The sequence below is a fragment of the Palaemon carinicauda genome, chromosome 26 (genome assembly GCF_036898095.1).
Source record: "Palaemon carinicauda isolate YSFRI2023 chromosome 26, ASM3689809v2, whole genome shotgun sequence".
Classification (NCBI taxonomy): domain Eukaryota; kingdom Metazoa; phylum Arthropoda; class Malacostraca; order Decapoda; family Palaemonidae; genus Palaemon; species Palaemon carinicauda.
The window spans coordinates 104,288,588-104,311,587 of record NC_090750.1 but is presented as its reverse complement, the minus strand read 5'-3'; the positions used below and the strand labels follow the sequence as shown (position 1 = coordinate 104,311,587).

The 23,000-nt window shown below is 35.6% G+C and overlaps 1 protein-coding gene across 3 annotated transcripts in view; it reads right to left on the bottom strand.

Annotated features, from left to right (window-relative positions):
• Positions 1 to 1,475: 1,475 nt before the first annotated feature.
• The window catches only part of LOC137619748 (M-phase inducer phosphatase-like), a 44,969-nt gene continuing 23,444 nt past the window's right edge, over positions 1,476 to 23,000 (bottom strand). Inside the window, exons 1-7 of one of the 3 annotated variants that reach the window (XM_068350052.1) lie at positions 22,496 to 22,914; positions 7,925 to 8,152; positions 6,454 to 6,767; positions 5,261 to 5,391; positions 4,590 to 4,989; positions 3,877 to 4,165; positions 1,476 to 3,522 (exon numbers count right to left, since the gene is read on the bottom strand). In XM_068350052.1, the coding sequence (XP_068206153.1) occupies positions 2,897 to 3,522; positions 3,877 to 4,165; positions 4,590 to 4,989; positions 5,261 to 5,391; positions 6,454 to 6,767; positions 7,925 to 8,144 (1,980 nt within the window). In that variant the 5' untranslated portion in view covers positions 8,145 to 8,152; positions 22,496 to 22,914 and the 3' untranslated portion in view covers positions 1,476 to 2,896. Of the gene's footprint in view, positions 3,523 to 3,876; positions 4,166 to 4,589; positions 4,990 to 5,260; positions 5,392 to 6,453; positions 6,768 to 7,924; positions 8,153 to 12,105; positions 12,295 to 22,495; positions 22,915 to 23,000 lie in introns of those variants that run through there. The other 2 variants (XM_068350053.1, XM_068350054.1) reach the window with 2 other exon arrangements.

Sequence of the window (23,000 nt, the reverse complement as noted above, 5' to 3'; positions counted from 1 at the left end):
ATATATATATATATATATATATATATATATATATATATATATATATATTATATATATTCCAAAAATAAATTCTCACATTCGTACTCTTAATAATTACTTACTGAACATGAGCTATTAAAACCAGTTTTTTCATTATTTTAAGGTTAATGGAACTAAAACTACTGATTTTTATCAATTGTTCAACGTTCAATAAGTTTTTGGGTAGTGCCATAACCTCTGTACCATGGTCTTCCACTGCCTTGGCTTAGAGTTCTCTTGCTTGAGGGTACACTCAGAACATTGTTCTCTCTTGTTTCTCCCCCTCTGTGTTTTGTTAAAGTTTTTATAAGAAATTTCTATTTTAATACTGTTGCTGTTCTTAAATCATTAATTTTTTCCTGGTTTCCTTTCCTCACTGGGCTGTTTTCCCTGTTAGAGCCCCTGGGCTTAGAGCATCCTGCTTTTCCAGCTAGGGTTGTAGCTCAGCAAACAATAGTTTAAAGTGCTAACAATTTTGATTGGTAGAAATGTTTTCATGATGAAGACTCAGTTTTACATATGACATCTATTTAACTTTTGTTTAGATTTAAAATATTATATAATATGTTCTCTGTTTTTCCATGTATTCAACTTATTTCTTTCCTCACTGGGCTATTTTTTTTTCCATTTGAGCCCTTGGGATTATAGCAGCCTGCTTTGAAACTAAGGCTGTAGCTTAGATAGTAACAATAAGTTTGAAACTAAGGCTGTAGCTTAGATAGTAACAATAAGAGTTTGAAACTAAGGCTGTAGCTTAGATAGTTAGATAGTAATAATAGTATTGTCCATAGTACTGAATTTCTTCACACTGGCAAACCATAATAATTTGCTCAAGAAATTATTCAACTAAATTTAATTGAATTAAAAAAAAAACTTAGTTCCAGATTAATTTGAAAACTAAGTCAAATCTTTATTCATGGTCAATGCAGAAAAATATCTGCTTTACCTGCAAATTCTTTAGTTAAGCCTGCTTTAAGCTACTTAAGGTAAGTCCAGACTAACAGTCAACTTTAACTCTTCACTAGTTTCAAAAACCTTTTTTTTTATCAGTTTCAAAACCTTTTTTTTATCACCAGTTTCAAAATCTTTTTTTTTATCAGCAGTTTCAAAATTTTTTTTTTATCACCAGTTTCAAAAATTTTTTTTTTTTAGATCACCAGTTTCAAAATTTTTTATTTATCACCAGTTTCAAAATCTTTTTTTTATCACCAGTTTCAAAATCTTTTTTTTTTATCACCAGTTTCAAAAACTTTTTTATCACCAGTTTCAAAATCTTCTTTTTATCACCAGTTTCAAAATCTTTTTTTTATCACGTTTCAAAACCTTTTTTTTTTTATGTGGGAGAAAATCCATAAATAATATTCAAAATCTCTAGCTATCTTTTACTATGCTTTTCTCAATTTCTACAATAAAATTTCCATAAAAACAATAAAAACTGGATTGGAAAAAAAACAATCTTTAAAATTGGATGTATTTTTGTGAACGGTACACAGGTAAGAAAAAAAAATTCATTCCAAAGAAACTAAGGAACCCAAAAACACAGGACTAGAGAGATGTGTATGAAATAAAAATATTAACACCATGTTATACCTTTGGAGAAAAAAATATTTAAAATTCTTGAAGTTACCAGGGTTAAGAAAGAGAAAAAAATGGCTGAACAAATAAATCACTTGTGAGAAACTAACAAATAAAAGATGTCTTAACGTTTGCTTCTTCTGGCCCCATTGATATGTATTTTTAAAATTCTTGAAGTTACCATGGTTAAGAAAAAGAAAAAAAAATGGCTGAACAAATAAATCACTTGAGAAACGAACAGAAAAAAATTATGTCTTAATGTCTGCTTCTTCTGGCCCCATTTTGATATGTATTATGATGTCACCAGACTTTTTGAGATCTATAAACAATTTTTTTCTTTTTGGCAAAGCCTAGCACTTACGTAGGAGTTGTCACGCCCAAACTGAAATTGAACTCATTTAAAACGACTGCATCACGCGAAGATTGCAAACTCCACGACTACAATAAAACAATTTCTCAATACACCCAAAAATGAAATTGCGAACTTTCTGTATTTATCACGAACATAAGATAATCCAGTTGACAACTACAGTCTCGTAACACTAGCAGCAAGTACAAACTTACATTTACACACAACATAACACTATTACACTGGTAAAAAATATATTAAAAACAAAAATGAGCAATATATAGTATCCAAAGAGATACTCTTACTTCATATCTATCGATTAAGTGCGGAAACAAAATTCATGAACTACTACTGTCTCTATCACAGACTTGCATTGGAATAATGTTATAAAGGCCATGACAGTGTCTGTTAACCCCACGCCAGTCTCACTCCCCATTCAGAAAATTACCTGAGTAAGAATATGTCATTCCTTCTCTCGCTCTGCATCAAAAGCTTAACTATTTAAGAGGGTTTTTTAGCAAGCACTTTATCCAGTGGACAAAACGAAAACTTTGAAATGCAGCAAAAACACAGTGGGCCAGATATTTACTCAAAACCAATGCACAAAATGAAGGGGGAATCACAAAAACCTTACCAAAGTGATAAGAAATTGAAGGAAAAAAACAAGAAAAATCAACAAAATGATGTCCAGATGGCATCCATAGTGCTCTAAACCATCTATAAAAAAAACATACTGTATTTACAAATATAAATTAAATCCTTTGGTATTCAACTAAACCTACAATTAATGCCAAAAATTCTATGGCAATGCATATCAGCAATGATAACCAAGACTGGACCACTTAAAAAAAAAATTTCTGTACACAACAAAAGATACGGGAACATATTGCACACCTTAATGCTGTACAAGTGAAGAAATAATAAAAAAAGAGAATTCTATAACACTGACAATCATCATAAACCCAGTCTCTTCAACCCGGTTCTTGGTAAAGTATTTCTGCACTTCGACTGCTTATTTTCAGCTTGCCACGACTTGCTCTTGCCCCTGAAGTGCTTCAGATCTTCGGCGTGATTCGAGTCCAACATGCGAACGTAGCATTTCGGAGTGCAGAGTTCCGGGTACTTCTCAAAGAAGGCCTTGTAGCCCCCTTCCAACAAGTAGGTCTCGGGGAAATGAAGGGCGGGGTAATGTTCCTTGTTCGTCGCCCTGTCCGTCTCTCGCAGCAGCCTCTGGGCCTTGGGACCCCTCTCGGCCGAGAACTCGCAGTGGAAGATGAGGACGTGGCGTGGCGTTCCCTCTTTGCCTACGACGGGAGCTCCCTTCTGGGCCATCAGGTGATCGATAACCATCTTCGGATGATGGAACATCTCGGCGCCGATGATATGTCCTCCCTCGTATTCGTAAGGATATCTACAATCCAGGATCTTGAAGGACGCAATTTGTTGCGAGTATTTACCCTTTAAGAGACTGGCCATCGTATCCACATCGATTGCTTTCAGATCTGGATGCTTGCCACCTTCTATGGTGGGCAAAGCTATGGGTTTCGAGAAGTCGCCTGTTAATTCCCCGTTGTGGTTGGCTGGAAACAAAAAAAGCAAATTCTTAGTGAAAATTATAAAACTGGCAGAATATATTAGGAAATCTCTTTCCAGCTAATACAGGACAGAAAAACTAACATTGTTACTGATCTTAAAATAGATTTTTATATTAAGACATTACTTTTCATGATTTCCTGACCTCCCTGGGCTATTATTTTCCTCTTGAAGGCCTTGGGTTTATAGCATTCTTCATTTCCAACTAGGAATGTAGCTTAGCTAGCAATAATAACTGCATACTGTACAAACTTTACATGTACAGTGCTAAAAAAATTAGAACAGCTGAATATAACTACTACACAACTTTAAATTTATTACTACAAAGATCAAATACTTACAACATTTATTCAAAGCCTTCATGATGGACACATGACTTTCAGAATGGGACCTAACAATCTTGGGCTTGGGTACGTCGTCCACAGGTTCGGGCGCAGACACCTGTCTCTGCGTAAGGGGGGACGAGCCAACAGAGGTAGGGGTGGCAGAGCTTAAGGGAGACAGAACTCTGCTGAAGTCCTCCCTTCTTCTCTTGAACTCGACACAGCCAGATAGGTCCACCGGGGCGTCGGGACGTTTGAAACGCCCGTATCTCTGACTGACTTGCTCGCTGGAAATGACTGGTTCGATCTGGAAGAATTGAAATGCTATTATATACCAATTGAAACTAACAATTTCAAGGTTATAGCTTAGTAAATAATTATTCAGTGAGCAGTTACAATAATAATCTCAGTGTACCAATTAGGAATTTATTTTTTTCAGTGTATCAATTGGGAATTTTTTTTTTCATAGCAATTACAAGGGAAAAATTCAGTATTGCAATTACAAGAAAATAAATTTTCAGTGCAGCAATAAGAATTTTTTTTCTTTTGCAGCATAGCAATATTTTTTTTTAGAATAGCAATTACAAAAAAATTCCAATGTAGCAATAACAAATTTTCACTGCAAAGCAATAAATCTTTCTCAGCTTAGCAATTACAATAAATCTATCCAGTATAGCAATAGCAGCAAATAAACTTGGAATAACAACGGCAACAAAAATGTCCCCACTTACTCTAGATGACGTTGGCGTTATATCCACCATGGAGAGGCAGCGCTTGATGGTGGGCCTCCACAAAAACGAATTATCGAAAGGAGTGGACTCCTTCTGGATGGGAGCAGACAGTAAGCTCGAGAAACCTAAAGGCTGGTCGTCCTTGTTCGGGCTATCGTTGAGCAGGTCCATGAGCATGCTATCCTCCTCATCCGCCTTGTTTAGAGAGAACCTTCGGACGGGTTTCCGAATGTAATCGCAAGCTGTAGAAATTGTCCCTTGGATCAATGGAGTCGAGACCATCTGGGATGTTATGGTCGTGCAACTCGGTGTTTTTGGTAGGGATACCAAGGTCCTAGGCTTCGGTGGGGATAAATCCAAATTCAGCTTTCGAGGGGCGCAACTTACCGGGGCGCTGAAACTGTATAAAGAAACACTTCATGAAAATGGGTAGCAAAATCAACCTGAACAAAATAGCAGTGAAAATGTTATAAGAATCAAACTGAACAAAATGACCCGAGTGAAAATGGGTAGCAAAGTTAAAACTGAACAAAACCTTCATAAGAATGGGTATCAAAATGAAAACTGAACAAAACCTTCAAAAAAATGTTCTATACCTTCCCTTCATTCATTTAAAAACAGAAAAGCATTCTCATAAAAAAAAGAAAAACCAAACCACAGATAATTCTTACCATGCATCTTCCAATTTCTTGCCACTCTCTGAGTAACCGCTATCTTGAGAATTGGTATCAAAATCATCCGGAGGAGAAGGTTTCTGAGGCGATGACAGGACCAACTTGGTTGGCGATATCATCTGTAGTTTCTGCAAGAAATATTCAAGACGTTAATGAGGTCCAAAATTATTAAATATCACCAATAAAATCAATGTTTTAATTCATGAGTTCTTGATCTTTCAACTATGCAATTCAAAAAATATTTTACTCCCATTAGACTTCCAAAAGGCATAATTTTAAGGCTTTCAAAAGGTTGATGTAGACTTCAAAAAGTCAATATAAAGTCTTTCAAGAACCTGAAGACTGATTTTTAAGAATTTCAATATGTGGACCTTACAATTACCGTGGAATATGACGTGATACCCTATATATTTAACGTACACAAATGGATCTTAGGACCTGTAATACATAGGATATAAAAAGCTCCCACTAGTTATCAGAAAGACTGAAGATATTAAGGCTTAAAACTGAAGATATTAAGGCTTTCAAGCAGCTAAAGACTGATTTTTAAGCATTTCAATAATGAGGTTCTTACAATTAACGTGGAATAAAGTGGTGCTCTAAATTCTTAAGAATGTACACTAGAAATAGATATTTAAAAGTCCTGTAATGCATAGGGTTTGTGATAGGTCCAAGAAAAGCCCTTTAAATAGATATAGTACATAGGTCCAAGAAAAACCCTTTAAATAGATATAGTACATAGGTCCAAGAAAAGCCCTTTAAATAGATATAGTACATAGGTCCAATAAAAGCCCTTTAAATAGATATAGTACATAGGTCCAAGAAAAGCCATTTAAATAGATATAGTACATAGGTCCAAAAAAAGCCCTTTAAATAGATATAGTACATAGGTCCAAGAAAAGCCTTTTAAATAGATATAGTACATAGGTCCAAGAAAAACCCTTTAAATAGATATAGTACATAGGTCCAAGAAAAGCCCTTTAAATATAGTACATAGGTCCAAGAAAAGCCCTTTAAATAGATATAGTACATAGGTCCAAGAAAAGCCCTTTAAATATAGTACATAGGTCCAAGAAAAGCCCTTTAAATAGATATAGAACATCAGACCAGATAGATAAAAGTACCTATTTCATCAGGATGGATGTATCACATTATACAGCATGCCAGAAATAGATAAAGTAATCAAATACCTTTTTCATCGGGCTAAACGTAAGGTTCCTATTCACGGTATTCTGCACGTCCTGCAGAGGGGAGGATCTCGGCCGGTGAGGGATGTGGGTTGAATGGGAGGGCGAAAAGTACGGGGAAGGGAAGTTCTCCTTATCGCGAGCCATCATCTTCCTTGAAGGCGACAAAAGGTTCACTGCGGGAGGAGGCGACATCAGAGAGGACTCTTCGCTGCGAGGAGAAGCGAACTGCTCCTTCTCACGGATGAACTTGCGGGTGGGTGACATCAGCATTGGGGTGCCTTGTTCCTCCATACTTTTGTTTTCTTGGGGTTTACCTACAGAAAAAAAGGTTATATTAGAAAAAATTATACCTAATAATTTACAGGACATCAATTACATTGTAATTATCTTACTTGAGGGTACATGGTACACTATTCTACCTTATTTCTCTTCCTCTTGTGTAATCTTTAGTTTATGAGATATTTTAATGTTACTGTTCTTGAAATATTTCATTTTTTAATTGTTGCTTTTCCTCACTGGACTATTTTCCCTGTTGGAGCCCCTGGCTTTATAGCATCCTGCTTTACCATCTAGAGTTGTAGCCTAGAGTTGTAAGATTTTGTTCAACTAAAATATGCTATTAAATACACAAGCATCAGCGTAAATATTACCGCCAATTCAATATAATTATCTGTTGGGGAAGATGACATTAAAAATAATTAATTTTTTTTAATGATTTGTAAGATATCAATCAATGCCCAGGATTTAATTCAACTAAAATAGACTAATAATGACATGAGCATGTACTGAGAATCATAAATGATGGACTTTAATTAATAATAAGAGAATGGGTCCCCTAGGCATTGCAAAAGAAGGGGAATGAAAAGACAATGGATTGATGGGAAGAGAATATTTAAGGGTAAGAATTAGCATAGAAAAACCATAACAGATGAGTGTGGAAAGACATGTCTGAGGCCTTCGTCCTGCAGTGGACTAGCAACAGATGAAGATAAGAGAATCAGCTAATAAATATTACGACTGACAATCTCTGTTTAAGACTTTTTTTCTAATACGAACCTAGCACACCTAAAATGGATAGAATCAGCTATTATTATTATTATTACTATCCAAGCTAAAACTCTTAGTTAGAAAAGCAAGAAGCTATAAGCCCAGGGGCTCCAACAGGGAAAAATAGCCCAGTGAGGAAAGGAAATAAGGAAATAAATATATGAAGAGAACAAATTAACAATAAATCATTCTAAAAAAAAGTAACAACCTCAAAACAGACATGTCATATATAAACTATTAACAACATCAAAAACAAATATGTCATAAATAAACTTTAAAAAGATTTTAAAGCTAGAACTTTTGCATACATACCAATGGATAATATGAGAATTGGCTGATAAATATTACAACAATAAATATTTCAACTAATACAAAACTGTATATGTTTCGACGTTTCTAATAGCAAAACCAACTTATCACTTACCAAAGGATAATTCACAGGAGGCAAATGAAGTATCCGAAGTGGTTGAATTAAGCGACAGTTTCCTCCGGGGGGTGGAGTTGGAGAAGGGGGCGGCATGGTGAAAACTAAGGGCCAGACTCGACATGGGGGAGAGGTCCCTGGAGAACAAAGTTGGGGACTCGACTGAAGTGGCAGATCCCTGCTGAAGGACTGTTCGGTACAACATCTCTCTACTATTCATTTTTGTTTCTGTAAATAAAATAAATGTAAATATTAGTGTATGGACTAATTTTTTGGGGTGTATGTATGATAGCGGCCACCTGTATGTAGGATGATGGCTAAGAATACAGCAGTATAAGGGGGATCACGGGGGGGGGGGAACCCCTATTAAGCAAGTAAGGACATGACATGTAGGTTAGATTAGGGGGTAGGAAGTTTAGGTTAGCTGGTATCCATTCTTATACACATGGGAGGAACTGGCCGCTAATGTACAAAGGCTCCAATTTTTTTAATATTACGGACTTATATCATGAGAGGTTTAGCTCCTAAAACCCTAAATATAGTGTGATTTTCCAAGTACAACATCTCTCTATTATCAATTTCTTTGTTTCTGTAGAAAATAAATATATAAATATTAGTATATAGAAACTTTTAATATTACGAACTTATATCATGAGAGGTTTAGCTCCTAAAACCCTAAATATAGTGTGATTTTCCAGGTAAAATATCTATTAATTTCTTTGTTTCTGTAGAAAATAAATATAAAAATTAGTATTTAGAAACTTTTAATATTACGAACTTATATTGAGGGATTTACATTCTTAAAACCCTAAATAATGTGATTTTTCAGCTACATTATCTTTCTATTATCAATTTATTTTACTGTAAAAGTAAAAAAGATAAAAATTAGAATTTGGGCTATTTTTTTTAATATTACGAACTTAAATTATGGGAAATTTAGATTCTTAAACCCTAAATAGTGTGATTTTCCAGCTACAACAATTCTCTATCAATTTCTTTGTTTCTGTAATAAATAAATATATATATACTAGAATTTGGACTAATTTTTAATATACCGAATTTATATTATGGATGATTTAGCTCCTTACACCCTAAATACAGTGCGACTGTCCATGTTGGAGTCCTTGGGCTTATAGCATCCTGCTTTTCTAACTAGGGTTGTAGCTTAACATATAATAATAATAATAATAATAGCATTATCATGGAACCTGACCAGCCTAATACCACGCATTGTTTCCTCAAAAATAAAAAACCACCCACTTTTTAAGGTAACGACCTTGCAATAGGATTTATTTACTGCATTAATATTAAGAGCATTTTTTGCAATACAAAATCAAGGAATACATAAATTCACTCAAAACTACAACCTAAAATCAAATGGATAGAATCATAGCATAAATTTAATGCTGTCCAAATACACTTCAAGATAACTGTTCCTATCTGTATTTATTTCCATTTTTATAAAGATACGTAAGGTTAAATTTATAGCTAAATATTCTTGCAACACGAAGTATGCAAGGTTAAATTTATAGCTAACTATTCTTGCTTACACGAAGTATGCAAGGTTAAATTTATAGCTTAATATCGCCACAGAAGTATGCAAGGTTATATTTATAGCTAAATATTCTTGCTACACGAAGTATGCAAGGTTAAATTTATAGCTAATTCTTCTTGCTACACGGAGTATGCAAGGTTAAATTTATAGCTAAATATTCTTGCTAGACGAAGTATGCAAGGTTAAATTTATAGCTAATTCTTCTTGCTACACGGAGTATGCAAGGTTAAATTTATAGCTAAATATTCTTGCTACACGAAGTATGCAAGGTTAAATTTATAGCTAATTATTCTAGCTACACGAATTATGCAAGGTTAAATTTATAGCTTAATATCGCCACAGAAGTATGCAAGGTTGTATTTATAGCTTAATATTCTTGCTACATGAAGTATGCAAGGTTAAATTTATAGCTAAATATTCTTGCTTACACGAAGTATGCAAGGTTAAATTTATAGCCAAATATTCTTGCTACACGAAGTATGCAAGGTTAAATTTATAGCCAAATATTCTTGCTACACGGAGTATGCAAGGTTAAATTTATAGCTAAATATTCTTGCTACACGAAGTATGCAAGGTTAAATTTATAGCTAATTATTCTAGCTACACGAATTATGCAAGGTTAAATTTATAGCTTAATATCGCCACAGAAGTATGCAAGGTTGTATTTATAGCTTAATATTCTTGCTACACGAAGTATGCAAGGTTAAATTTATAGCATAATATCGCCACAGAAGTATGCAAGGTTAAATTTATAGCTTAATATTCTTGCTACACGAAGTATGCAAGGTTAAATTTATAGCATAATATCGCCACAGAAGTATGCAAGGATAACTATAGAAAGGGTTATTAAATTGACTTTAAAGCAGGATAAAATGTTTATAATAGTTAGCACAGCACATTAATATGAACACTAACAACATGAAATATGCAATGCATATGTAAAACTTAGCAAAGAAAACATTATTAGACTCGGGCTGAAAATTATGAATGCAGAACTTAACTAAATTTTGACAGCAAACATATACTAGGACAAAACTTTAGGTACCTTGGACTATTTAACTTTGAAACTGTCCAAATTAAATAAGTACCAAAGATTTCAGAGCTGCTAATGTATAGTTCTATCGTATTTTGTTATTCTTAACCAAATTTATTTTATAGACCAAAACAACTGTTGAATAACTAACTAAATTTAAGTAGTTTATAAACTAACTATGAAACTGCAAATTCAGTAAAAGTAAAGTTTTCTGAGCTCTTAATTTAAAGCTGACACATTATTCTAGACTTTATTTTATAAATAGACCAAATATATTGCTGTGCTTCAGTAAAAACTTGAAAAAAAAATATTAGCATAAGTTTTTTTCGGTCTGAATCTTTCACAAGTTTCTTTACGGTCTATTGAATCTTTCACAGCCTAGTCTGAATGATTCATATTCCTAAGATATTAATAATCATCTTTAAAGGTAACAAGAAATCACATTATTAAATATATTGCATAAAAAAATGACAGAAATTATTAGTTTAAGTTTTTTCGGTCTGAATCTTTCAAAAAAAATTTTCGGTCTCTTGAATCTTTCACAGCCTAGTCTGAATGATTCATATTCCTAAAATACCAATGATAAACTTTACAGGTAACATTAAACCACATTATTAAATATATAGCATATTTCAAGTTACTTGGGTCTGCACTCGAACGATACAGGATCGACTAAGGTACAAAACAGTAATTTAAGTTATGATTCACTTATTCAAAGGCAATTTCAATCACGTTTTTAAATAAATATGGTCGTAAATGGTGTTACAGTAGCCTACATAATACAGTAAGTACTGTAATTTCATCGTAGTTATCTTACTAACTCGAAATATTGTAGTCCTGACTGTATCTTTACTGCCGGTAGCATATAAATGATTTCAATCACGTTTTTAAATAAATATGGTAGAAAATAGTGCTACAGTAGCCTACATAATACAGTAAGTACTGTAATTTCACCGTAGTTATCTTACTAACTCGAAATATTGTTGTCCCGATACAGGATCGACTAAGGTACAAAACAGTAATTTAAGTTACGTTTCACTTAATCCAAGACTGATTTCAATCACGTATTCAAATAAGATAGCAAACAGTGCTACAGTAGCCTACATAATACAGTAAGTACTGTAATTTCACCGTAGTTATCTTACTCCTACATAATACAGTAAGTAATTATCTTACTCCTACATAATACAGTAAGTACTGTACTGTAATTTCACCGTAGTTATCTTACTCCTACATAATACAGTAAGTACTGTACTGTAATTTCACCGTAGTTATCTTACTCCTACATAATACAGTAAGTACTGTACTGTAATTTCACCGTAGTTATCTTACTAACTCGAGATATTGTAGTCCTGCCTGTATCTTTACAGCCGGTAGCATCTATGATTTGCCCTTCAAGATAACGATAAACACAAGGCTGTATTTAAACTACAGAATGCTTTTCTTGCCTAAACGTTTGTTTCAACAGTCGCCTATACACAAACACCATAGGCTTTATATATATTGTTTGTTTAATAATTTCAGAAGTAAACAAACATTTTTGTTTACGCCCAAAGTCTCTCCATAAACACATGTATTCACCAAAGAAATTACCTTTTTGAATAATTTCCAGTAATTAACACAAATCGTGATATAAAAAGTCCAATTGTTTTAGATTCTTGATAGATGAATTTAACGTAATTTTCTGCACTTCATGGTGTTTTAAAAAGAAATTTTGATGGGGCTGAAGTAGAAGAAGGGAGGGAATTCAGGCTGACACACCCTCCCACCCAGCCTGTTAATAGCAAACTGACTCGGTGAGACGCTGTTTTCACATCTGCCGCCCCTGTTGGGCTTACAGCCATTTTGGGAACGAGGTCCACCGTATCTTTTCTTGATTTTCCTTATTTTAAAGAATAAAAAAAGTAGTTTACAGGTATATTTATTGCTTTATATAATAATTTACGCATTTTATTAGTTTAATATATTTACTTTGTCACATATTTATACCTTATTTCAGGAAAAACATTTTAAACGGGACCTCGGTTGAGTGTCGTCTGCCATGTTAGATGCGTTCTAGCATTCATTGTAATGTAGGACAATGAACTTAGCCCAATCAAAATTAACGTTATTAGATTTTTATAAATAAATCACGGGAATAATTCAAGCATCATAAATATCAAGATCATGAAAATACTAGAGTAATTAACCGAATCAACCAGAATGTAAATTTCCTGAATAAAATGGAAACAGTCACAGACGCTCAAAACTTACTTAAAATCTCATAACTCGTTCACTAATATACACAAGATTTTTCCAAACACCACTATTTAATTCTATTTAATATATCCGAGAAGGTCCACACTATTCAAGAGTCCCGAAAGTAAATGATTAAATGAAGTGCGTTCTAGCTACCGCCTACAAGATGTAAATATTAGGGTTGCCAGGTTTTCTAAATGGAAAAAGGCAAACTTCTAATAAACAGAAGCTTTAAAAGGCCAACCCATTAGTATAAAAGGCCATATATATATATAGTATTTAAGGCCCGCCTTTTTCATATTACTAAAGGTCAACCAATTTTTTTAAAAGGTCAAATTTGAGGGGGTTTTTTGGGCCTGAAAAAAGCCCAAGCTGGCAACTCTGGTAAATATCGAAGGAGGTTCTCCTAAGCCCGCCGTCTGCTGACAGCTGATTGGCTGGCTTGACTTTGGGAGAGTATTGGGAGAGTATTGGGAGAGTATTGGGGGGGGGGGGGGGGGAGAGGATAGCTTCCCTCTTCCCCACTCATTTATTGAGCTAAGAAACCTATATACAACGCAGTGAACTTTCTGATTACATTATATTAATCTTGAAGCTATATTACTTTACTAGACTTGCATACTTAACTTTTTTTAGAATGATTTATTGTTAATTTGTTCTCTTCAGTTATTTATTTCCTTATTTCCTTTCCTCACTGGGCTATTTTTCCCTATTGGAGCCCCTGGGCTTATAGCATCTTGCTTTTCCAATTAGGGTTGTAGCTTGGATAGTAATAATAATAATAATAATAATGTCATTATTTGAGGGAATGCACCAATACCCGAAAAAATTACTAATAAATTTTAGCATTTTAATACTTGAAGAATTTTTAAAACATTTTATTAAAATGTTATTTCATTAAAACACTACAAATCCATGTAATTATTTCAGTACTAATGCTAAGTTATTAACAAAAACTATATGTAAATAAAAACACTTGGCAACCAAGCACAAAGCCATTGCCCTCAGCAACAGCTGATCATTTCGCGGGAATTTTGAAAATCAGGTTTGAATTTTTCATATTTAATTGAATTACACCGGAATTAATTCTGAGTTTTTATTAATGTTATAATCATGAAAAGAATGTATATGAATAAGTATTAGTTCGTATATTATTATTATTATTATTACTTCCTAAGCAACAACCCTAGTTGTTAGAAAAGCAAAATGCTACAACCCCAGGGGCCACAACAGGGAAAATAGCCCGGTGATGAAAGGAAAAAAGGAAAAATATATTTTAAGAACAATGATAATAAATATTTCCTATATAAACTATGAAAACTAACAAAAAAGGAAGAGAAACTAGATAGAATAGTTTGTCCTTGTGAAAATAAAAAAAGTATATTCATGTAGATGGCAAATTTTATGGCACATTTATTACTTTTTAATATAATTTTAGATATGAATTAAAATACAAAATCAATGAAATAAAAACAGAAACCAGATATCAATCAAGGAGGTTTCCATCCGTAGAGATTATTTCCATTTGGTGTGACTGTGGAAACCATTATTATTATTATTATTATTTTATTATTATTATTATTATTATTATTATTATTATTATTATTATTATTATTATTATTATTATCATTATTATTAGCTAAGCTAAAACCCTAGTTGGAAAAGCAAGATGCTATAAGCCCAGAGGCTCCAACAGGGAAAATAGCCCAGTGAGGAAAGGAAAATAGAATATTTTAAGAAGAGTAACAACATTAAAATAAATATCTCCTATATTAAATATAAAAAATAAGAAAACAAGAGGAAGAGAAATAAGATAAAATAGTGTGCCCAAGTGCACCCTCAAGCAAGAGAACTCTAACCCAAGACAGTGGAAGACCATGGTACAGAGGCTATGGCACTACCCAAGACTAGAGAACAATGGTTTGATTTTGGAGTGTCCTTCTCCTAGAAGAGCTGCTAAGGAGTCTCTTCTACCCTTACCAAGAGCAAAGTAGCCACTGAACAATTACATTGTAATAGTTAACCCCTTGGGTGAAGAAGAATTGTTTAGCAATCTTAAGTGTTGTCAGGTTTAAAAGGACAGAGGAGAATCTGTAAAGAATAGGCCAGACTATTCGGTGTCTGTAGGCAAAGGGAAAGAACCGTAACCAGAGAGAAGAGTCCTATGTAGTACTGTCTGGCCAGTCAAAGGACCCCATAACTCTCTAGCGGTAGTATCTCAACGGGCGGTTGGTGCCCAGGCCAGCCTACTATCAAGCATTAGTACTATATTGACAAAAATTGCCTGAATTTTCAAGTAAAATATCAGTTTACCTCCACGAAGTATTTATATATTCCTTCACTCGAGCAATTATCATATTTGTGACTAAAATAAATGGCACAGAAACCGATTTGAAAGGAATTAACATCTTTTCCAAGCTTCGCACTAACCTGGCGATGGAAGGGGTGAGTAGGCCCAAGGCTAATTGGCCTTGAGTAGGCCTACGCCTTTTGCCCTTAGGGGTGCTTCCATACCAGAGAGAGAGAGGGGGGGGAGAGAGACTGACTAAGAACAAGGAACAGAGAGAGAGAGAGACTAAGAACAAGGAACAGAGAGAGAGGAGAGAGAGAGAGAGAGAGAGAGAGAGAGACGAGGTTGACAAAAGACAAGGAACAAGTGAATAATGACAGAGAGAGAGAGAGAGAGAGAGAGAGAGAGAGAGAGGGGGGGGGGGGTTGAAATCATAGTCTCGCTTTAGTTTATATATGAAAGATCTATATTGATGTTACTATTTCTAGAATACTTTATATTGTTCATTTTTGTTTCCTTTCCTCACTGGGCTATTTTTCTCTATTGGAGACCTTGGGCTTCTAGTATCCTGCTTTTCCAAACTAGGGTTGTAGTTTTGCTAGTAACAACAATTTTTCATTATTTGTGTTAATTTCCTTTCCTCACTGGGCTATTTTCTCCATATTGGAGACCTTGGGCTTCTAATATCCTGCTTTTCCAGCTAGGGTTGTAGCGTAGCTAGTAACAACAACAACAACAACAACAATTGTTCAATACTTGTTTATTTCCTTTCGTCACTGGGCTATTTTTTCCATATTAGAGACCTTGGGCTTCTAGTATCCTGTTTTTCCAGATGGAGTTGTAGTTTAGCTAGTAACAACAACAACAACAACAATTGTTCAATACTTGTTTATTTCCTTTCCTCACTGGGCTTTTTTCCCCTATAGGAGCCCTTGGGCTTCTAGTATCCTGCTTTTCCAGCTAGGTTTGTAGTTTAGCTAGTAACAACAATAACAATTGTTCATTACTTGTTTATTTCCTTTCCTCATTGGGCTGTTTTCTCCACATTGGAGACCTTGGGCTTCTAGTATCCTGCTTTTCCAACTAGGATTGTAGTTTTGCTAGTAACAACAACAATTTTTCATTACTTGTGTTTATTTCCTTTCGTCACTGGGCTATTTTCTCCATATTGGAGACCTTGGGCTTCTAGTATCCTGCTTTTCCTAACTAGGGTTGTAGTTTTGCTAGTAACAACAACAATAACAACAACAATAACAATAATAATAACAAAACACTGCAGAATATATATTTCCATGTTGCCTTTAGGCCTATCTTGGAATTTGCCATATCTGACCAATTGGTTTCCCCAATTAAACCTTCACCTCTAAATCTATATGACTCAGATTCATGAATCAGATTCATGAATCAGTAGGCCTACTTATGATCTCTCTCCTTATCTATTTTGAAGCTGGCCATCGTTAAATATATATTAAGGACTTCGCTAAATCTGAAATGGATTAACACTCCTATTTCAATCATATTTAGGTTTGAATTTAGAGGTTTATATTGTTACTAAGGCATATACATGATTAGAACTCTCTTACTGATAAGAAAGTGTTTAAAACATGTTCTAAACACTCTCTTACTGATAAGAAAGTGTTTAGAACATGTTCTAAACAGAATCTTTGACAAAAACAAATGATTTTTTCCTCTAAGCTATAGTTCAAGGTCAGACCATCGTGCCATTGATGAAATAATTTCGATAGCCCTCATTTTTCAAATTGGCAAGACCTCTTCAGCTGTTATGATTATGAGAGAGAGAGAGAGAGAGAGAGAGAGAGAGAGAGACTAGGTTGACAAGAGAGAAGGAAAAAGTGACTAAGAACAAGGAACAGAAGAGAGAGAGAGAGAGAAAGAGAGACAAGGAACGAGTGACTAAGGACAAGGAAGAGAGAGAGAGAGAGAGAGAGAGAGAGAGAGAGAGAGAGAAGAATAAGTTGACAAGAGACAAGGAACAAGTGACTAAGGACAAGAAAGAGAGAGAGAGAGAGAGAGAGGAGAGAGAGAGAGAGAGACAAAGAACAAGAAACAGAGAGGAGAGGAGAGAGAGAGAGAGAGAGACAAAGAACAAGAAACAGAGAGAGAGAGAGAGAGAGAGAGAGAGAGAGAGACAAAGAACAAGAAACAGAGAGAGAGAGAGAGAGAGAGAGAGAGCGAGAGAGAGAGAGAGAGAGAGAGAACGAACAAGAACAAGAACAGAGAGAGAGAGAGAGAGAGAGAGAGAGATAAGGAACAAGTGACAAAGACAAAAAGAGAGAGAGAGAGAGAGAGAGAGAGAGAGAGAGACTAAGTTGACAAGAGACAAGGAACAAGTGACCAAGGACAAGGAAGAGAGAGAGAAAGACAGACAGACAGACACACATAAGAAACTTAGCTGACAAGAGACTAAGGAACAAGTGACTAAGGACAAGAAAAGAGAGAGAGAGAGAGAGAGAGAGAGAGAGAGAGAGAGAGAGAGAGAGAGAGAGAACACACTGGTGTTAAACCGGCTCACAGAGAATGTAAGGCATTTCCTCTCCAAAACGTGAACAGCAAATGTTGAGACTAACAAACTTGGAGGTCAAAGATTAAAACTGGCAAGATTAAATCACAGATTTACATTTTATATAATTTATCTAATTCAAAAGATAATATACCATATATCCACCCAAAGATAAAGTATTAAAGACAAAATTATATGTGTTAGATTAGCTAATTATGTTCGTATATTGGAAGAAAATTATATGTTCAAAACAATATCTCCATCAACGGTCTTTTTTATTACTTTTTTTCCTTTCCTCACTGGGCTATTCTTCCCTGTTGGAGCCCTTGGACTTGTAGGGGTCCTGGTTTTCCAAATAGGGTTGTCGCTTAGCTAGTAATAATAATAATAATAATAATAATAATAATAACAGTTGCTGTTCCTCTCACAACATGAGAAGCAAAGTTTAAAGAGACAGACTTTCGTGGAAAGTGTTGCAATTACCAAGCTCTCTCTCCCTCCCTCTCTCTCTCTCTCTCTCTCTCTCTCTCTCTCTCTCTCTCACCCTTTTTATCCCTCTTCTCTTCCTCTCTCTCACCCTTTTCTCTTCCTCTCATCCTTTTTCTCTCTTCTCTTCTCTCCCTCAAACTCTTTCTCCTTACCTCTCTTCTTTCCCTCTCTCCTCTCTCCCTCTTACCCCTTCTCCCTCTTTCCCCCTCTCTCCCCCTCTCTCCCCCTCTCTCCCCCTCCCCCTCTCTCCCCCTCCATCTCCTCTCCTCTCTCCCTCCCCTCTCCCTGAGCATCTACTGAAGAGAAAGATTTCAAGGAACTGGCGAGAAGACTGCTCGGGACAACAAGTATGATAAGGTTATTTACTCAATTCGTTCGTCTGTTAAGATTAGACAAAGTCTAAAGAACGTAGATTTAAGAGATTTCATTGTCTACTATCTATCAAAACACCAAACGTTCAAATATAAAAAATGCTTAAACAATTTAAAACAAATGTTAAGCAAATATACTGTGATTTTATTCTATTTAAGACAAAGACAGTTTTCGAACGCAAACAGGATGTATTTTGTTGTTGTTGTTGTTTTTGTTAGGAGATACAGGTGTCCTTACGTCACAGCGGGTGACCTGACCTCCTTGGACTGACCGCGAAGAGGAGAAACATTAATGGTCTTCCACTGTCTTGGATTAAGAGTTCTCTTGCTTGAGGGTACACTCGGGCACACTATTCTATCTAATTTCTCTTCCTCTTGTTTTAAAAGTGTTTAGTTTATATAAGTATTTTATTATTATTATTATTATTATTATTATTATTATTATTATTACTTGCTAAGCTACAACCCTAATTGTAAAAATAGGATGCTATAAGCCCAGGGGCTCCAACAAGGAAAAAAAAGCCCAGTGAGGAAAGGAAACTAGGGAAAATAAAATATTTTACTGTTCTTAAAATATTTTATTTTCCCTCGTTTCCTTTCCTCACTGGGCTTTTTTCCTTAAAATATTTTATTTTCCCTCGTTTCCTTTCCTCACTGGGCTTTTTTCCCCTGTTGGAGCCCCTGGGCTTATAGCATCCTATTTTTCCATTAAGGGTTGTAGCTTAACAAGTAATAATAATAAAAATAAATCAATAATAATAATAATAATAAGACTAAGAAAGCAGCCCTTAATGTAAATAAATTTCCCTGAGAATGTGTAGCCTAGAAATATATTCAGGTCATCAGGATAGACAATCAACAGAATTAGACCTTGACCCCTAAGTGTTTAAGGTCAATTAATATCCAATTGCTGCTTTTATTAACCCCAAAGTCTCACATATGAAAACTATTGGACTCAGACTAATATTAAAATATCTATGTGGCTTAAAACTTACATAGGACTTTAAATTACGTATAAATAAGTCTATATCATATTGTCCCTAGATATTGAAAACTAAGCAGGGGAATGAATATAAAGACGATGGATTGACGAGCTAAGAAAACTTGTAGTATAGACTGGCAATAGACCATAAACAGACGCGAATGGAAGATGGCTGAGGCCGTTGTCTTGCAGTGGATTAGCAACGACTTTGATATCTTGTTCTAGAAAAAAAAGTATCTTTCGATTGTTAAAATAACTGATAAAATCTTAACACTTAAAGATGAAAAATCCTACCAAAACGGTCAGTTGTTTGCGAGTCAAAGTAAATTACCCAGGACACAGTCCTCAGCCCTGACCTGACCCGTGGGGCCTGACCTGACAAGGACAAGGGTGTTTACCCCGAAGCTAGTAATCCGATTTCCTTTGGCAGGTCTAAAGTTTAATGGTAATTATGGAGAGGCAAAATAACGGAGTTTGGCTTTAGTTTCGACCAAGGCTGAGACACCTAGACCGTGGTTTCGACCAAGGCCGAGCTACCTAGACCGTGGTTTCGACCAAGGCCGAGCTACCTAGACCGTGGTTTCGACCAAGGCTGAGCTACCTAGACCGTGGTTTCGACCAAGGCTGAGATACCTAGACCGTGGTTTCGACCAAGGTGGAGATACCTAGAGCGTGGTTTCGACCAAGGTGGAGCTACCTAGACCGTGGTTTCGACCAAGGTGGAGCTACCTAGACCGTGGTTTCGACCAAGGTTGAGCTACCTAGACCGTGGTTTCGACCAAGGTTGAGCTACCTAGACCGTGGTTTCGACCAAGGTTGAGCTACCTAGACCGTGGTTTCGACCAAGGTTGAGCTACCTAGACCGTGGTTTCGACCAAGGTTGAGCTACCTAGACCGTGGTTTCGACCAAGGTTGAGCTACCTAGACCGTGGTTTCGACCCAGGCTGAGATACCTAGACCGTGGTCTCGACCAAGGCTGAGATACCTAGACCGTGGTCTCGACCCAGGCTGAGCTACCTAGACCGTGGTCTCGACCAAGGCTGAGCTACCTAGACCGTGGTCTCGACCAAGGCTGAGATACCTAGACCGTGGTCTCGACCAAGGCTGAGCTACCTAGACCGTGGTCTCGACCAAGGCTGAGCTACCTAGACCGTGGTTTCGACCCAGGCTGAGCTACCTAGACCGTGGTTTCGACCCAGGCTGAGCTACCTAGACCGTGGTTTCGACCCAGGCTGAGCTACCTAGACCGTGGTTTCGACCCAGGCTGAGCTACCTAGACCGTGGTCTCGACCCAGGCTGAGCTACCTAGACCGTGGTCTCGACCCAGGCTGAGCTACCTAGACCGTGGTCTCGACCCAGGCTGAGATACCTAGACCGTGGTCTCGACCAAGGCTGAGATACCTAGACCGTGGTCTCGACCAAGGCTGAGATACCTAGACCGTGGTCTCGACCAAGGCTGAGATACCTAGACCGTGGTCTCGACCAAGGCTGAGCTACCTAGACCGTGGTCTCGACCAAGGCTGAGATACCTAGACCGTGGTCTCGACCAAGGCTGAGCTACCTAGACCGTGGTCTCGACCAAGGCTGAGATACCTAGACCGTGGTTTCGACCAAGGTTGAGATACATAAGCCGTGGTTTCGACCAAGGTTGAGATACCTATAGACCGTGGTTTCGACCAAGGCTGAGATACCTAGACCGTGGTTTCGACCAAGGTTGAGATACCTACACCGTGGTTTCGACCAAGGTTTATAGACCCATATTCTGGAGGCAGGAGAGAAAAAATGAAATTCGAAGGATCTTCAGAACTTAAATCGCCTTATTTTTTGTGGTTATTTAGTTATATTACTCATATTGATGAAGTTCCTATTCGTGAATTCCTTATGAGACCTATTTCATATGTGGCCCCAAGACTAATATAACAAGTAGCCACTAGACATCAGAAAGACTGTAGATATTAAGGCTTAAATGTAAGACTTTTCTAAGGCTTTCAATAATGTGGATTTAACAATATACACCAATACGGAAAATACAGAAAGAATGTATTAATGATATTGATTTTGTAGTCCCTAAAGTAAGTAAATTAAGTAAGAAACTGAAGCAGTTATCCAAGTGCTTCGATAATAAGGATTTGATAATTTTGAATACGCTTTATGTTACTCTAAATACTTGATAATCTATACAACACACCATCCTATATATTCTGTATTTTCTATTCCTATACAGCAGGGGAACCCCACTCTCTACAGGACCTCCATACTCGCTACCATGTTCGTTTGAAAGCATTTAGCATTAAAAGTTTCATTGTAAAATCAGAAAAACAGCCTTTAAAGTGATAAATGTAAAAGTATAACAATTGAAGACCAATTTTCCCCAACATTAAACAGAAAAATATACATTTTACCCAACATTAACCAGAAAAATTAAATTTTACCCAACATTAACCAGAAAAATATACATTTTACCCAACATTAACCAGAAAAATATATATTTTACCCAACATTAACCAGAAAAATATAAATTTTACGCAACATTAACCAGAAAAATTAAATTTTACCCAACATTAACCAGAAAAATATAAATTTTACCCAACATTAACCAGAAAAATATAAATATTACCCAACATTAACCAGAAAAATATACATTTTACGCAACATTAACCAGAAAAATATAAATTTTACCCAACATTAACCAGAAAAATATACATTCTACGCAACATTAACCAGAAAAATATACATTCTACGCAACATTAACCAGAAAAATATAAATATTACCCAACATTAACCAGAAAAATATACATTTTACGCAACATTAACCAGAAAAATATAAATTTTACCCAACATTAACCAGAAAAAATATAAATTTTACCCAACATTAACCAGAAAAATATAAATTTTACCCAACATTAACCAGAAAAATATAAATTTTACCCAACATTAACCAGAAAAATATAAATTTTACCCAACATTAACCAGAAAAATATAAATATTACCCAACATTAACCAGAAAAATATAAATTTTACCCAACATTAACCAGAAAAATATAAATTTAACGCAACATTACGAACTAAAAATATATAAACCAAAATCTTACCTTATAAAATGAAATTCTGGTTCCCAACTCGAGTTAGTTTGTATAGGAATGTTAAATCTATGTCCTTCTCCTTGCCAAAGTGATGTCCTAATCTATGTCCTTCTCCTTGCCAAAGTGATGTCCGAAGTCCGTATCCAGGATTGGGTCAAAGTTCACTTCAACATTGTGGGGCCATTAGACCTATGACAGCACTGCCTCTGACCCATTTTGCTCATTTATCCCGTATTAAAAAACTTATAGGCCTATGCAGAATGCACATACATCCACTGTTTAATTCGTGTGTTTTTTAAAAAAGCCAAGAAATCTGCTAGGTAGTTCTTCATTCATGAATTGGATTCTGGTACAGCACTTTCCAGAACTACTTTGGCAAACTGTACTATTATATCAAAAGACTTTTTTAATACACTTAAGCTCGGCCTTATATCCAACGCCTTCTAATACACTTAAGCTCGGCCTTTTTATCCAACGCTTTTTTAATACACTTAAGCTCGGCCTTTATATCTAA